Source organism: Myotis daubentonii, chromosome 1 (assembly GCF_963259705.1).
Source record: "Myotis daubentonii chromosome 1, mMyoDau2.1, whole genome shotgun sequence".
Classification (NCBI taxonomy): Eukaryota; Metazoa; Chordata; class Mammalia; order Chiroptera; family Vespertilionidae; genus Myotis; species Myotis daubentonii.
The window spans coordinates 218,125,987-218,144,461 of record NC_081840.1 but is presented as its reverse complement, the minus strand read 5'-3'; the positions used below and the strand labels follow the sequence as shown (position 1 = coordinate 218,144,461).

At 38.3% G+C, this 18,475-nt stretch overlaps 1 protein-coding gene across 4 annotated transcripts in view; it reads left to right on the top strand.

Annotated features, from left to right (window-relative positions):
• Window positions 1–17,862, top strand: part of TBC1D19 (TBC1 domain family member 19) — a 118,640-nt gene extending 100,778 nt beyond the window's left edge. For 2 of the 4 annotated variants that reach the window (XM_059673860.1, XM_059673890.1), the window contains 5 exons: window positions 455–564; window positions 2,740–2,831; window positions 6,752–6,867; window positions 12,117–12,187; window positions 13,164–17,862. In XM_059673860.1, the coding sequence (XP_059529843.1) occupies window positions 455–564; window positions 2,740–2,831; window positions 6,752–6,867; window positions 12,117–12,187; window positions 13,164–13,238 (464 nt within the window). In that variant the 3' untranslated portion in view covers window positions 13,239–17,862. The remainder of the gene's footprint in view (window positions 1–454; window positions 565–2,739; window positions 2,832–6,751; window positions 6,868–12,116; window positions 12,188–13,163) is intronic. The other 2 variants (XM_059673879.1, XM_059673869.1) reach the window with 2 other exon arrangements.
• Window positions 17,863–18,475: the final 613 nt, after the last annotated feature.

Below are 18,475 nucleotides of genomic sequence, written 5' to 3'. Positions count from 1 at the left end.
AGAGCACAAAATGCATCAACTCCTGATAGTTCACATTTCTTAGTCATTGAAATAGTCTAAGGTTTATACACACAGGGAGAAAATGTTTGCTAAGGAAATAGATGATGCTATAGAGTTTAAGTATACTACTTTAGAAAAATATGTTAAGCATCCACAAATATTTGAGCTGCAGCCACTTATTTAGTTAGAACCAGTAGAATAGAATAATCATAATTCATTCCCCCCCCCCCTCAGGGACTCTAGTTAGTCCCTTACCACTTCAGTTTTAGTTACTGTCTTTCTTTCAAATTATAATATGTATTTCTTTTAAAATTTGATTAAAACTTTCATCTAATTTAAACTTGTCTATGAATGAATATTACTATAAGAGATGAACTTACTCTTTCTTTTCATGAATTTATCTTTTAAATTTTAGTAGTTCTGCAGTATTACCAGTGATTTTTTATTCTTTCAGTTGCACCACTTTGTTTTCTATACAATGAACCTTCCAAATTGTATCAGATATTCCGTGAGATGTATGTGCGTTTTTTCTTCAGACTTCATTCCATCTCTTCTCATCCTTCTGTAAGTTCATAAAAAACTGGATCAAATCAGACTCTAATCTGTTTTTTATTCAAGAAAAAGTCTCCTACTCAATTAAACTATAAAGCAACAAATTTTCACTTCTGATGTCACCAACAAGGTTCTATCAAATAAACGAAAGAGAAGAAGAAACCGATATTTAAATATTTTGGTAATAATTAAAATGGGAAAAGACCTTTATCAATTGCATTTAAATGATCTTTTCTGAGTTAAAAGAAAAACATAGAAATGTCTGTATTATCCTCTTTGGCAAAAGTGCCCACCTTCCTTGAAGACGGATTTCCTCACCTGTGGAATGAGGCTCACCTATGGAATTGTGTCTCTGTAGCCTGCAGAGCTGCAGCGAAGCCGACAGAGCACCGGGTGGCACTGGCTCATGGCAGGTGTCCGTTAATGCCGCTGTTTTTGTTGCTATGATTATCGTCATCACCTCTTCTTTGTTGTTAATGAAAATCAAAAAATGTATTTGTCACTTACTTTCCAGTTTCATGTTTGGCTAATTCTCAGTTATCGTACTAGATATTTTTCTTATATTTATTGAGGCTCCTTTGGCCTCAATATGAAAATCAAGGAGAAGCAGATTGGGCATTGAACATTTTTACCTGTCTTATTTTGGCCAGTCCTTTGTTGTATCTTCTCCCTGCTATGAGCCTGAGTAAAAGCAGTGCTTAATTTCAGTTCCACTTTTTTCCACCTCTGGGCCTGTTTTGAACAACTTGACTTACTCTCCGGAAGAAACATTAGATTGGAATGTGTCGGGGCTACCAAATTTCCCCAAAGAGGCAAATGTCACCGCTGCTAAACTACATGGTTGTCCTTTATCCCCCCAGCAAACTCTGTATTCTTATTCCCCTTCCTCCACCTCCAGTTTGCTCTCATGCATCACTAGTGACAGCTGGCAAATAACAGAAACCAGGGCGTCACCGATGCACAAAGGAGGCACCACCAGTTACCCTGGTTTCTTCTCTCTGAGACACCTTGACTTAGTGCTTATCTTACATGAATGCTTAATCTAGAATCCTCTGAAATATATTAAGAATTCTCTTTTCTAATGCTTCATTCTTAGCATCAGATTTCTTACACTCAGATTCTATACCATTTTATGCTTCAGAGCTTTGACCTGGCTGCTCAGTACACACCCATGGGTTTTCCCCGTGCAGAGCTCCGAAGCTCAACACTGAGCTGCCTGGGTATTCCTCTGTCTCCACACTGACCCGGAGGTGTCCTTTTTCAGCTAATTGATTGGGCCAGCCCTGCCTCTGCCCTTTCTTTATTCCATGAAATAAAGACTTAGAAGTGGCCGGCTCCTTTTCTGGCTTGCAGCTAGACTGAACTATTTGGAACCATTACAGCCCTTTTTCTTTAGAAATTCAAAAAGAGGATTAAAAGTTCCTAACCAAAATCAACCCTGAGGAATGCTGAGCTGCAAGAAAGACTTTATTCAGAGTTGTCAAGTAAAAAATGCACTTGCAAAACCATCTGCTTAAATTGGTTACTTCCCGTACTCTACAAATAATGCCCTTTTAGGAAAGTAGATTTCAGTAAAAAATAATCTTTATATGAAATAATAAAAAATCTTGTTTGATAACTTTCTGGTGCACATCTCAAGCAATCAGCAGTCAGTCTTTCCCTGTGGATGGATTTCAAAGAAAGTGGAAAAAATCAGGAAATTCTTTCCCTGATGGGTGAGGCAGCTGGCAGGGAAGAGCTGTGTGGGGGGAGAAAGTAAAAGGGTGTGGCCGTGGCACCAGAGAAATACCTGGAAACTGGCATGCTTCCAGAAAAAACTAATTTGCTGGGCCTAAGTGATAATGCATGGCTTACAAAGTGGCAGCTTTTTTATAAAATGATGTTATCTTTGGACTCTGAATATTACATACCAAGTTATGTGGGGAACCTATTGTGTTAAAAGGAGGCTCCATTGCATATCTGTAAGAGTAGGTTTCCGTGAAGAGGGATAAAATGTATCTTTAAATACAATGTTGGAAATCATTAGTGTATGTCCTGTTTTTGACTCTTAAACAATATAAAGACTATGTTGACAAAAATATTTATGTTGATACTGGTTTTCTCATTTTCATTTGAATAATTTATCAGCAGAGTTAATTTTTAAATACTAAAATATGTATTCCTCTTGTGACTTATTATTGTTTGCAGGGTATTGTGTCACTCTGTTTGCTATTTGAGACTCTTCTTCAAACTTACCTCCCCCAACTCTTTTATCATCTACGAGAAATTGGGGCTCAACCGTGAGTATTTTTCTCTCCTAATTGAAGAATAGATTAGTTGACATTAGAAGGTTCCTTTTCATCATTGTAAATCACTTGCAAAGATGCAGTAATTTTTCAGAGAAATTAAACTAACAATTTTTCCCTATAAAACAATTATGAAGTAGTAAATTGTAAATCTGCATTGTACCAAAAATTCTTGGAAGGATTATTTGCTAGGATTTTTGTGCCTGGTACAAGAATCACTAAAATGAACTAATTTCTATTCCTAATGAAAGGTGTTGGCCAAAACTAAAGCAAAAGTTTGTGGAGCAAATACTCCCTGAGAAATGTGATAATACTAAAATTAAGTCAGTTCAGGCTAAATTGATCAGAGAGCACTTTATGAGAGCTATGTAAGTTTAAAATTTGCTGTCTTGTTAAAGGAAACTAAGTCAGTTACCTATCAATGGTTGTACACTGTGATTTTTCCTTCCAAAAGTTGGAATATTTGTTCATATTTCTCAATATGAGTTATCAGTGAATATGCAGGATACCTCTGTACTTAAATTTTATTGGTTCTCTTCTCTCTCTCTCTCTTTTTTAAATTACAGTGTATATAAGGCAACAGAAATTTCTAAATGACTTTACAATGTTTTGTTAACTATATTCTCTGTGCAACTATTTCCCCCTATTCAGGAGGGCATATTTGAAAGGAGCATTAACTCTCTGAGGCCACAAAAGGCGTTAATGAGAAATGGGACAGTTTAGTGTTTATCTTCTCCACACTTAAATCCACAGCAGATGGATGGATGAGTGGGTGGGTTTAAGAGACAGACCCAGATTCAAATTCTAACTCTGCTAAATTGTATAATCCTGGTAAAGTTATTTAAATTATCTAAGTCTCAATTTCTTTCTTTAAATCAAGATAGTTTAAATTCCTAATTTTTTAAATCAAGAGAATTTTTACCTCATGCAGTTGTTTCATGATTGAATGATTAGATAGCTAGCTCGCTAGCTAAATAGAGAGATAATATATAGATCTCTTTCTTTGTCTCTCTATTTTTTTCTATAAAGCACCATTGAATTTCAGACTTCTTAGATCTTAGGACTGCCATTTATAAAAACAACATCTCATATCATACATTGATAATACTAAGTTGATATTCTTTCCTTGGTAGCCATTAAAAAACAGGAATCTGTTAATGATAAAGATTATAAAACAAGACTGTGATAGAAATATTGTATATTGAATATAACTAGACTTTACTAGAATGAAGACAGTTGATTGCTAGAAACTAAAATTCTGATATTTGATATTTTTTCTAGCCTATTTATACACTTTAATCATTAAAAGTAAATTTATTTTAGTGACTTAGGATAAACATTAAAATACTTATGCAGGAAAAAGTATAAAAATTCATTTGTCAAGCTAGAAATAAATTTTTTAAAGGCTTTCATGAATTAAAACTGATAGTGTTGGAAGGTTTTTAATTCAGTATTTAATGTCTTTAATAGATATAGAACTATTCAAGTTACCTATTTTTTCTTGATTAAGCTTTGGTATTTGGTTCATTTTATCTGTTATCTTATTTATGGACATAAAGTTAGTTATAATATTCCCTAATTATTCCCAATTAGCCTTTTGGTATCTATAGACTAAGAGTGACTTCACCTCTCCCAATCCTGAGATTGATATTTATATCTTCTCTCTCTTTTTTATTCTGCCTAGAGCAATGGTTCTCAACCTTTTGGCCCTTTAAATACAGTTACTCATCTTGTGACCCCAACCATAAAATTATTTTTCTTGCTACTTCATAACTGTAATTTTGCTACTGTTATGAATCATAATGTAAATATCTGATATACAGGATGGTCTTAGGCGACCTCTGTGAAAGGGTGGTTCAACCCCCAAAGGGTTCGCGACCCACAGGTTGAGAACCCCTGGCCTAGAGGTTTATTAATTTTATTATTTTTTGAAAGAGCCAGTTTTGGGTTTTATTGATTTTCTCTATTGTTTTTCTGCTTTAAATATCATAGCACACGCTCTTATACTTATTATTTTCTTCCTTATGATTGCTTTAGGTTTATTTTGCTCTTGCCTTGCTACTTGTTTAAGATGAAAGTTAGATCAGTGGTTTGAGAGCTTTTTCCTTTTCTAATAATGTCATCAATTGCCCTCAAAAGACTGCTTTACCTCTGTCCAACAAATTTTTGTGCTTTCATTGTCATTTAATTCAAAATATTTCTTAGTTTCTCTTGTGATTTTCTCTTTGACTATGGGTTATATAGAGTGTGTTGTTTAATTTCAAAATATTTATAAAAATCTATCATCTTTTAATTGACCAGAGGCCTGGTGCACAAAGTTCGTGCACGGGGGGGGGGGGGTGCCCTTCAGCCCGACCTGCACCCTCTAGCAGTCGGACATCCCTCTTGCAGTCTGGGACCCCTTGCTCTTACAGCTCAGCTTGCTGCTCCTTAGCACTGCCTGGCTTCTGGCTGAGTGGTATTCCCCCTGTGGGAGCACACTGACCACCAGAGGGCAGCTCCTGCATTGAGCATCTGCCCCCTGATGGTCAGTGCGCATCATAGTGACCGGTCATTCTGGTAGTTCCGCCGTAATGGTCACTTAGGCTTTTATTATATAGACTAGAGGCCTGGTGCACTAATTCATGCATGGGTTGGGTCCAGTCAGTGGGGGGGGGGGGGGCTGTAAGTGGTTGGCCAGCTGGCCCCGCCCCCGATCAGGTGGGGGGGTTGTCGATCAGGGTCAGGGAGGGCTGGGGGAGGGAAGAACACAATGTGGTAGTTCTAATAAGATGCTATGAGAGATCCAGTAAAATGAGATTAGTTGAAGTTAATAATTTAGACTTAAAAATCAAATGAATTTAAAAATTTTAAATATCCAGTGGCCAAAAGTTTCTTTGGCATCTCTAAAGAGTATTTTAAAACCAACCAAAACACCTAATTTGTCAATATTATTTTGTACTTTGTATTTTATTCTATTAGAACAATAGTTTTCTCTTTCATATTGAGAAATTTCTGAAACTTTGGGTCTTTTTCAGTCTTACAAGAATTAATATGACACCAAAAAAGACAATATCTGGGTCCCTTTCTCTTGCTTTAAGAAAATAGCACAGATATTTACCTACATAATAGTATAACAGTTCCATCAAAGAGTTTGTCTAGCACCTCTCAGGGGCATAAAAATGAGGTTTATATAGTAATGGATAGTACAGAAGGGATCAAGCCAAAGAGTTCATTTCCTGATTCCAGAGATAAATTGTTGTAACATAACCTGCTTATAAATAGTGGGCTCTCATACCTCTTAGGGTGTTTGTTTGTTTGTTTTTGCGGTGGGGAGGGGGGCTGGGGGGTGGAATTTAACTGTGTTTTCTGGTCGATCTTTCAGAGTTCTGACAACCCTTCCTCTTTAAAATGAAGTGTTTGAAATTAGAAATCTATTTCTCAATTCCCTTATAACTTTAAAACTATTTGTCTTTGTCTTTAACAATTCCTTTTATTCATCCTATGTAGCCATTTGACTGAGATGTAGGAGTGTAATTTATTGAGTAGGAAAATTATGCAGCTATCAAGCACCCTTTCAAGTATTTTGAAAAAAAAAAATTCCAATGATCATGGCTTGCCTGAAACTGTCAAGACTCCAAGATCAATTCACTGATAGCTAATTAATACATACCCTGAAAAATAGAAGGTAGACATGAGTCTTCGAAAGGCTAAACTGTAGCATAAAGGAGGATCAAGCAGATATAATTCTTCCTCTCAATACTTTGAGACCAATCATTTTAAGACTCGTGGTGTTATAAATGCCCAGGCGATTTCTAAGATTCATTTAACAACAGAAGTGGTTGGGCTCTTCTAACCTTTTGTAAAATAGTGCCTTTTCGAAAGAAAGGAAAAAAACCACTGGTAAAATTTATTTATTTTTTCTTTGCTTACAGACTTCGCATATCATTTAAATGGATGGTTCGAGCTTTCTCTGGATACTTAGCTACAGATCAACTCTTGCTTTTGTGGGATAGAATCCTAGGATACAACTCCCTAGAAATTCTTGCTGGTAAGAGGAAGAAGTGCTTATTTGTAAAATACATGCTGTTTCTATAGTAAAGCCCTTTTCCTTTCTAACATTCACCATCTGTCATTCGAGTTTAAGTCTACACTTATCTGTCATTGTTAATTCATGGAAGGCAAGTACTGAGGTTCTGTGATCTAGATACTTCTGTGTAACTGCCCAACACCAGTCTGTTCCTAGTCTTTCTTTTTGGCTCCCAGGAAAGTCCGTTTCTCCCCCTCCACCACTATCAGTCCAACCAGGGCTTACCGTCTCAGCACCTGGCAGACCTGTGCAGCAGTGTAGGTACACACTCCACCCTGGATTCCTCTGACTGTCTTAGTGTTGTTCTGTGCTCCATCTCAACTCCTGCCTGAAATCCTAACTGACACTGAGCGTCCCCGCGCTTCTGGACTTCAACTTACACTGAATTCAAAACCTTTTCCTTTTTGGTAATGGTCTCTGACTCCTGCCCTGGTGGCAGAATTTCCTTTTAGGTATTCTCTTGAGAGCTTGTTTGGAGGTTCTAGCAGGGGAGCGCAGCTACTCGTATACCCTTGACCGAAGACCGGTCCTCTCCTCGGGGGGGGGGGGGGGGGGGGGGGAAGGTCGTCCTCTTCGACCGAGCGCGCAGCTTCAGGAGGGACGCACATGGATCGGTGAGGGAGGAGGGGGACACCCGCCTAGCCAGCCAGATCAGCCGAATCAACCCTGGCGATCAATGGGGTGACAGATGTCGCAGCCAGATCGCCCTCACATCCTAGGTATTCTCTTAAACCAAAAATATTTTATGGTGTGTTTTTTTTTTCAGGAAGTCAGATTCACCTCTCATTTAATAATTTAGCAGTTCTTACAACAGATATTACACAAGGCAGCTGTTTAACACATAGAGCACAGATTCTTACTGATTATATTATTTTGCTTCTCTTGTACAAAGTAGACTCAGTTATTTTTATCATTGGTATTATCAGAACATTCAAATAAATATTACAAGGTTTTTATAACAATGGATGGAAAGCAGAAAAGTAGGCGGAGTATTGGGTCCAACCTTCTCCAGTTGTGTGATATTGAATAAACTATTTAACCTGTGTAAGCCTTTGTTTCCGTATCTTATATCGCTAGTATAGTAAGACACCTTTCTGGGCTACTGTGGAAATAATGCTTAAGTGAAGATGTTTTTCTTGTCAAAGATTCTCTAGGGACCATATTAATATATTATTGACTGCTGAGAGGTCTAGAGTAATCGGGTGGCATTTTGAAAAGGAAAATTAGAGTAATAATAAAATGTCATAAGGAGAAATATCACCCCGGTGTATTCAGAGATATCACTTACTGATGTTTCCTATCTCAATGGTTTTTAAAGCCCATCTAAATATGAGTAGGAAAGAATGGTCTGCCCTCGTCTCCTTTGGCTGAATGCAGGGACACATATAAACTAAAGATAGAAGAGGTCTCAAAGTCCTCAGGTATCACCTCTTTCACGCGTTTCTCTCCGGCAGTCCTCATCCCTGAACACTTTGGTGCAGGGTAGTCCCTGTCTTACCAGGTCGCCCATTTCATTTCTGGATGATACGACTTGCTAAAATGTACGACCAGTAAACCAGGGTCATCGGCATGGTTTTTCTCCTCTCAGAAACCCCTCCTTTCCCCAAAGTCTTCTGTTTTCCCGGCTAAATGGACTTGTTTTCTGCTCCTCTTGCTCAGGCAACAGGAGTTTAGTCTTTCCACCAAATAACTCTCTTCAGGGTGGGTCCTAAGTTTGGAAAGTATTGTATATAGCTTTTTGTCTCATTTCAAAAAGATATTAGAGTGTGTTAATGAAAGGGGTTCAGTATAAGAAAGTATTCTCTAATAATTAGGACTTTCCAAAAGTAGAATGGGCTTTTTAATTGTCACCTGAAGGGTTGAAATTTCTACTATGAAAGAAATGCTGAATTAGAAGGCGTTCAAGGTCTCTTCCAATTTAAATTTTCTCTTTTTGTGACTTATCGCCCTTCAGGAAGCTGAAGTAAAAGCAGCATAAATTAATATTGAATACTGCATTTGCTCTAAGCAGGCACATGCTATGAACTCAGTACCTTAAGTAAAAAGTTAATGATGAATAGGTAGAAATTCAGTCCACACTGGTGCAGCCATCTACTCTTCCTGCGTGGTTTTTAAAAATCAACAGGGAAGAATTATAGACCATGTAGAATGGCACTAGACTGAGGGGTGCTCCCACCATGGAATGCCAATCAAGAAGAGCCACGGGGCAGATAATTTCAGGTAGATGGATCAAATTAGTTTTGATTATTTAAAATATTTTCTTATTTTTTTGTTATGAATATTTGGGATCCACCTTTTTTTGCTCAAATGAGTTATTAAATATAGTCCTTAGAAATATTTTAGTAAGTTAATACTTACTAAAGTATATAGTAAGTAAATACTTACTGGCTTTAGTTGTGAATTAATTAGAGCCTTTTGTAGAACAGTTTAAAGCAAAGGTGCCTTAATGTTCATGATAGAATTGCTTAAAATTACAGTAATGAGAATAGTTTAAAAGACCAAAGTAAATATTAGCATTTCTATATATCAGATGAAACATGATTTCAGTTGAAAACACCCTAAAGTATAGACCTTTTCTCCCGGGCAAACAAAGCCATGCTGTGGAAGGGCTGGGCAGAGCAAACAAGAGCAGGCAGAGAGGAACTCCTGTGATGCGACACCAAGATAAATAAAGGTTATGAGCACATGAGCATTCTGGGTGCTAAGGTCACTTAGTGGCCTGCTCTTTCTCCCTCCTCTGCATTTGGAAAAACAATTTCCCGCCATGCAGACTCTTTCCTGTACAGCAGATCTGACCCTCCTGCCAAGCTCTCACTGATGGTTAAATTATGCACAGAAGGGGAAGGCATGCTCACACACCTTAGCTTCTGAATGTCTTCCTGGCCAAACATGGTTCCAGGTACCGGGAAACCATGAAGACGTTGCTGGTCCACATACATGGTTTTCTTTGATATTCTTGTAAACAAAGAAGCTCAGTGACTTTACAGTACTGAATAAGTCGATACTGCTAACCCTCATGTCAGTAATGTCATCACATGGTGATTAGATGCTCTGGCCAGAGCCCAGGTGTATTCAGTCTACTGTTTTATATCTGTGTGATTTAAACAGTCACCCAAACTCACTGTGCTTCAGTTTCCACATTAGTAAAATGGGGCAATAGTAGTATTTTACTCATAGAGTTAGTGTAATAATTAATTACTATTATCATTATTCCCATAGTAAAAATCTGTGTGTGTGTGTGTGTGTGTGTGTGTGTGTGTGTGTGTTCTAGCTATGCAATGTACTTAGGAACCAGTCTTCCAATAATTTTGTAGATTTCTTTTTTTTTATTGCTTAAAGTATTACAAAGAGTATTACATATGTCTCCTTTTTTAAACCCTGCCCTTGACAATCCCCTGGCCTCCCCTACCCCCCCGTGTCTTATGTCCATTGGTTATGCTTATATGCATGCATACAAGTCCTTCGGTTGATCTCTTCCCCCCCCCCCGCCCCCCCCCCCCACCCTCCCCGGCCTTCCTGCTGTAGTTTGACAGTCTGTTCGAGGCAGCTCTGCCTCTGTATCTATTATTGTTCAAAAGTTTATAATGGTCTCTATTATCCATGAATGAGTGAGATCATGTGGTATTTTTCCTTCATTGACTGGCTTATTTTACTTAGCATAATGCTCTCCAGTTCCATCCATGCTGTTGCAAATGGTAAGATTTCCTTCTTTTTTACAGCAGCGTAGTATTCCATCGTGTAGATGTACCACAGTTTTCTAATCCATTCATCTACAGATGGGCACTTAGGCTGTTTCCAACATTTATAGGGAACTCATACAACTCAACAAAAGGAAGGTAAACAATCCAATCAAAAAATGGGCAAAGGACCTAAATAGACACCTTTTAAAAGAGGACATCCAGAAGGCCAAGAGACATGAAAACATGCTCAAAGTCGCTAATCATCCGAGAGATGCAAATCAAAACAACAATGAGGTACCATCTCACACCTGTCAGAATGGCTATCATCAACAAATCAACAAACGACAAGTGCTGGAGAGGATGTGGAGAAAAAGGAACACTTGTGCACTGCTGGTGGGAATGCAGACTGGTGCAGCCACTATGGAAGACAGTATGGAGTTTCCTCAAAAAACTGAAAATGGAACTCCCATTTGACCCTGTGATCCCACTTCTAGGAATATATCCCAAGAAACCAGAAACACCAATCAGAAAGGATATATGCACCCCTATGTTCATAGCAGCACAATTCACCATAATTTTGTAGATTTCATTTCCTAAACTTCAGTACTTGTTGGACAGTGAATGCATTACCACCACAGGTGATGGAATAAACAAGGGCGAGGGAGAAGTCAAGAATCATCTCCAGGGAGTACTGTCTCCTTATCGGGTTGCCTTCCTCTTCCACGGGCCCTTCTGTTGTTCATGATGACTCATTCTCTCACATGGAGTTCTATGGGAGGTTACATAAGAAGTGGTGCATGTTAGCATTGCTCGTTTTTCATATGCTTATGTTTAATGAAAACAAAAACCCAAAGGTTGTTTTCTATTCAAAGTAGAACATTAACCTTCAAGATGTCCTATAATGGTTTTTTCAGTTTCAGCTTTTTCCTGTAGCCAATTGCAGGCTCAGCCTCCCAGCAGCTCTCCCCATAGGCATGTCCATTTGTGACCTAAGAAAGTGCAATGCTCAGTATAACAATATGAATACAACAAAACATTGTAAAGATACTTTTAAGAAAAGGTGTTATTGCTACATTTTGATCATGATGCCACCTCAGTACATATGAAACACGATGTGATACATTAAAAAATCCAGTCTCCTTGTAACTTTTTAGAAGCCTCTCTATTGCATTAGTAAGAAACACCTGCATCAAAATAAACCTTAGTTTACAAGACAGTCATTAGATCTTCATGCCATTTAAAAGCTGTTATAATTTAAGCTGTAAGTATGAAAGAAGCAATTTATAAAATGGCTTTTTAGGGCCTTTGACTATTTCTTTTCCCCAAAACTGTGAGATACAGTTTATCAGCCACCAGGCACTGTTCTCCAGAGACAATCTCAGGAGATTCATCGCAGGACCTTCGCTCAGTGCAGGCGTGTGGTTGTGCAAAGCGCCCTTTCTGAGCTCTCGTGCTGGGTTGTGGGCACAGCAGTAGACTGGTGGGGCTGATGAGCGGCCAGCAGTTGAAATAGTGTGCATTCTCTTCCAGTCCTGGCAGCTGCCGTATTTGCCTTCCGAGCAGTCAACCTGATGGAGGTGACATCACTGGCTGCAGCTGAAGTAAGGATAAGTTTCACTCCGAAGGGATGGAAATAGCTCCTGAGGGCCTGCCAGCCTCGGGCACTCGAGTCTCAGATGCCTGAGACACACTTTACTCATAGCCTAGTTTTTTTTAACGTGGGTAAAACCTGTAAGTTCTGAGCTAAGTAGTATTAGGTATTCAAAATTTCTTAATGACTTGAAAATAATCTTGTGAGAGAGTCATAAACAAGATTATTGTAGAAAGCCATTGTAATCATTATGGGAAACAATATACCTAGTAATTTTAATAAAAACTATTGGGTCTTATGTTGTGTTTCCTTAGTAGTGTTTACATCCATGTGTGAAGTTCATAAAACGAAGAAAAACTAGCTGAGATAGTTAAAGGGCATGTGTTTGGACGATATACTAATGATAAATGAGCTTTCTTGGTTGTTTTTAATTGTGAGTTAATTACTTAAAGCTGGTTTCTTTTCAATAGTATACCTGAAACATGGTTAAACAGTGGCTTGCCATATTACTCTTTGTTATACGTTTTATCCTTAAAATAGCCACCTACATTCTTTGCTTAAAGGGAAGAGGATGTTTATGCATCTTGCAACTGAATAAACATTAGTCCCATCTCGAAATTATTTCCTGAAGTCAGTTACTTCTTATACTACTACAACAGAATGAGGAATCCTAATGTACGTTTATTTATAGAAGCAAGTTGAAATGTTAGACCTCTTATAAACTCCTGCTACCTTGTATATTTGAAGAAGGCTCAAGGCTAAAGTCCATGCTAGCATTTTGCACATGTTCTAACAGTAAGCTCCACAGAAAAGAAAAGGACCATTGTAGCTTTATTACAGAGGTTAGGACACATCTGGAGAATTTAGAGGGTGCGTCGATGCCAGCATAACATTGTGATGGCGTTTCTGTTGCCCCTTATTTCATAGGCTTCTCTTTGCTGATGAGAATACTGACAGTAATAATTCTTTTTGTTTTTTTGTTTCAGGCAGTTCTTGCTGACCTTTCTACTTTAAAAGTTATGCCTCTTCTTCAGATTTTTTTGTTTGCTACTGTCACCTGATCTTCTTCAAGGTCACTGACAACACATAAAGTTTTTCATTAGAAGCTAATCATGAACTATGCAAATTGCATAAAACCAAAATCCACTTCGTATATTAGCCAATAAAGATCATGTTCCCTCCTCAGTTAAACAAACCTAAGTCATTTTTTGCTTTTTGAAAAAAGAACTCAGCACACCAAATATTGCACTGCATGCTGCTGATTTTCAAGAGAGAAGCAATAGACTGAACTTCTGGCGACTTGAGCGTTCTATAGATACAATCCTGACCTGTAAAAAGCATGCGACAACATATGCAATAAGAACTAAAGATGCTGTAATAAACTTGAAGAGGTAATGCAGCCTCTGGGACAATTCTCTTATGTCAGTTTGTAAATTTATCTCTAGATAATGTATTGTTTTATCTTATAAATTGCTCTTCACTCAGAACCGGGGGCGGGGTAGGATGTGGGAAGACTTGAAAAAGATAACGCTTTTAAGTAGAAATTCACATGTGCTTTGGTGTTTTTAACAATGTTCCTTTCCCCAGAGATTTTCTAGATCTCTCTCCACTTTATTTCTCACTTAATGTTTTGTACTAGGGGAGGTCAAATACAGTTGTGTCCACCTGCCAGTATTGTATTCATTATTTCCTGGGGTGGGGGAGAAAGTCAAAATTATGGCATGATCTGTTCAAACTTCTCAACCTTCCATATCACGGCGATTAGAAGATGACACTGCTGAGGCCTGTTGCCAGATTCTGTTACTTTGGAGGATACCTAAGGATTCAATGAAGGGAATGAAATATCAAAACCATATTCGCTTTTGCTGATGGTTGGTTTAATGAGATTTACTTCTAGGGAGGAACAGCTGCAAGACCAGCAATAGATAACATTCCTTCCAGAACTGACGTCATGCAAGGCTCAATCTTATGTTGGTCTTTATTATAAGTGAAGGGTCTTATCGTATATTACTTCCTTAAAGGCCTACCATTTCTGTAATTTGGAATAATAGTATGAAAAAAAGAAGTCCAAAACCATTCTTTTGATTTTAGGCTCAAATTCAAGATGCTGGTCATTTTAACAAAACTCTAAATCAATATAGTGGAACCTTGTTTCTCGAACCATTTGCTTCTCAACCCGGCATCCCTTTCATGCTGATACTGTATGGTCAGTCACACATCTCTCGGGTGACAAGCAAAAGAGAGAATGCACGAATGAGTCAGTTTACCACTGTTAAAATCTCAGGATATTGTGCTGTGAATATTTTGGGATTTTTTTTTGGCTTTTGTTGCTCATATTATTGTTAAATTTCATTTTTTTACTGTACATTTCCTTTCCTTTTTGTTAAATTTTCATTTACACTTCATGTCTTTTTTTTGTTTTTAAAGTGCTTATTTATAGAATAAACAGTATCATAGACATGTACTGTATATAAGAAAGGTTAAAACAGAATCATTTTGGGGTCTTGAATGGATTAATTCAATTTACATGATTTTAATGGGAAAAAAATGATTTGGTTTTCAAACAACCTGCCAGAATGAATTAAGTTTGAGAAACAAGGTTTCACTGTATATCAACACTCTTACTGAATGCCTAGAATTGTATTGTTTTATCCAAATGTATTCGTGGAACATTTATTTATGTAGTATATATTAAGATATACATGAGGTTTAGCACAATACTGCAAGTGTGGTGGAGTTTGGTATAGCTAGGTATTTGAAAATATTATGTGCTTTTATTCATCAGGTACTTACTGACTTACTAAGGACTAAATAATTTATTCAGCGGTTGATTCCTAACAAACCCATTGTATTGTTTTTGCAGGTGATGCAGTTAGGTCATATGCTTTGCAAATGCACACTCACCCTGAGGATAATGGTGCGCACACCTATGACTCTTATCTCCCTCCTTCTCTCTCTGGGAAAATGAGAAATAACATGTAAGGAAGAGAGAGAATTTTAAACGACTATGGTCAAATTTATACAGAGACTCCCATCATTGGCCTCTTTCTTTAGGAGAATGTTCATAAGCCTTTTTCAAAGCAGCAATCTCATGGTCTAGTAGAAAAACACTAGGCTGGATAGTTCTGTTTCTACCTATAAGTCCCTCGACAATTTACTCTCTTATCTGCAATTAGGTGCAGGCAGGGAGGACAGGCAGCAGGAAATTCTCATATTTGCTCTGTGTACCTTCCAGGATTAAGTAAGAGCAAATGAGAAAATATATTTGAAAGGGACTTTTTAAACTGCAAAGCACCAAGCAAATATAAAATGTTGGTAATTAATTTTAACTATGGCATTTTGAGGTCAAGTGGTAGAAGCTAATATATGAAGTCTGTACATCCTCATTAGCCTCTGTATGGCTTTATTTGATAATGTGAGACTGTCTACAGAAAACAAACGTATCAGGGCATAGTAAGGTCCTTGCATTTGGGACAGGTGACTCCAGCCAGTCCTGGAGGCTGCAGGCATTCTGCTGCTGTGGCAAACCCCTCAGCCCTGCGCTGCTCTCGGATGCCTGTTAGAATACCGCATTCAGGGCAGTCGGCTGTCTTGCCCACTCCATCTCTAACTGCACCTCCTGCACTACCTCTGTTGGCTTCCTTCCTTCTGCATTCTCCTCACCGTCTCCTGCCATCCTCGAACACCTCCTCACATCTGCTCTGCCGGTTCTCATGAGGATCTGAGGGACCAGGGATGCTTATGTAATCATTCTACCTACGGCATTGCACTGATGGTGAAATAGACTAAGAGACTAAGTTATATTTGGTTCTTCTGGATTTCAGTTCACCCACTAATGTAATACGTGTGACCTTTTAGAAGAGTTTATTGAACAGTCTTCTTGATCAGAACATTTGGTAATGCAGCATTCTGGCTAATTGAAATTTCCAGCTTATCTTAGCTGCACAGCACCCCCGTACGCTCAGCAAGTACTCTTTCTTTCTATTTCATAGAAAAAAGAGAGACCTTTAGCCTTAACTCCCTCTCAGCCCTCCACTTCACAACTTAGCTTTATCCCCCTTATACTTACCTCCTTCCTTCTTATCTCAGGAAATGTCTACTCTATTCCCACAGCTCTCTACTAGTTTATGCAGATTCAACGGGCCACTTACATGCTTAAGTTAAATGGTGCCCCATTGCTTAACAGATAAAGTCCAGACCCTGTAGCAAGGCAGGGAAATTCTCTACAGCTCCGTCGATCCGTTGCTGTGCTCCCACACTGCTACGATCCTGTACTTCAGCCTCACAGATTACACGCTGATCCTCAACCAGCCATGCCCATCCACTTTGTCCCGTCAGGAACTCCCTTTATTAAGGCCCCACTCAAACACCTTCTCTATTGTGATGACACCCCAGAGCTGTCAATTAGAATTAATTAGGCCCTTCTCTTTGTTCTCATAAAACTATTCACCCACTCATGTGGTGCTTGGAATATTGAGTGATCGCTTTTTGTATACATGTTCTAATTCTCACATCACTTTTTTCTCAAGTCAGTTTCCATGGACTAGCTCTAGTATGGAATATGAAAGAAGAAAATTATCCTATGCGTTTGTATCCGAGGACTTGTTCTGAAAATTATCAGGATCTGTTTTTCTTAAAACATCATTTCTCCTCTATTTTTTATTTGGTAATCTACCCCCTGCCCCATGAACTTCAGGTGAGGCTGACTCCTACCCCCAGGACTCTGAGTCCTCGCCACGCCAGTCACCATATGCTATCCTTCTAGCCACCGGGATTGCTTCAGGATCAGTGCAAAATCTAAGACCAATGAGGACCAATGAAACTTGATTACGAGGCTTTGGTTTAATCATTCAGGGAAGCTGGATATAGGATCTGGATCTGCTGCAGCCTAGGAATGGAAAGGGTGAAAAGCTGTTCTGTTGACCTGTTGATGTCCAGGTCACACTCTACCAGTCTACCCCTGGACTGTTTCATCACAGGAGCCAAAAGATTCTCTTTGCAGCAGAGAGGATCCTAACTGAAGTACAGTTATTTGATTCATTGTATCATGAGAATCATTATTTGGTAGCACCCATGTCTATATATTTTAAGCAAGAGGAATCTTTTTTAACTTTTTAAAGCAAGACCCAGCCTGACCTTACAAGCATAAATTCTGTGCTCCACACCTACTAAGCTACCTGAAGTACCCTGAACACATAGTAGGTCTCTCCGCGTTGGCCCTGCGCCCATACAGCACCTTGTGCTTGGAACGCCTTCTCTTTCTTTTTAACATAACTCTTACTTGTACCTCAAAACCCAACTCAGGTGTTGCATCAGGGAAGACTGCTTCTCTTATGAATTCCCCTCATACCCTAAATATACATAGTTGTACCATAATCTTATACTATGTGATTGTCTTTCTCTTCTACTGGACTGTGACTCCTTAAGGCAAAAATGGTTCCTTTCTCAACTTTATGTCTCTAGAGCCTGGTGTAGTGCTTGCCTCATGGTGGGCTTTAATGTTTTCTGAATGAATGGATGAAATCATCTAGTAGCATAATCCACTCACTCTACTGATGAGGAAACTTGCTCAGTTCCGAATAATAACATACTTGTCCAGTATCACACAACGATTTTACCAACAAAGATTTGTGAGTTGTCTGGGAAGGTCCAAAAGGGAAAAATATTTTGAGTGAAAAAACAAAACACATGTAAATGCTTAACCTCATGCAATATTTCCCATTTCTATCAACTTCACTAAGGTATAGTCTATGGAGAATAAAATGTGTGCACTTTAAGTATACAGTTCTCTAAGGTTTGACAAATGTATATTCCCACACCACCACTATCACAATAAGGCACAGAACTTTCATCACCTAAATCAATTCCCGTTATGCCCCTTCCCATTCAGTCCCCCATATACACATTCACTTCACACAACCACTGATATGCTTCTGTCCCTAAAGATTAGATTGGTCTTTTCTAGAGGTTCATGTACATGGAATCACATATATCTATATATTTTTTTCTTTTGTTTTTGGCTTCCTTTACTCAGCATAATGTTTCAAGATTCATCCATGTTGTTGTGTAATTAGTAGTCCATTTCTTTTTATCACTGAGTAATATTTCATTGTATGACTATTTCGCAATTGGTTTATATGTTATTGTTAATAGACATCCATGTTGTTCTTGTGTTTCAGTGTATTATGGGTACAGCTACTATAAACATTTGTGCACAAGCCTTCATGTGGACATATATCTTCATTTATTTGGGGTAAATACCTAGGAGTGAATTTGTTGGGTCATATGTCAGCATAAG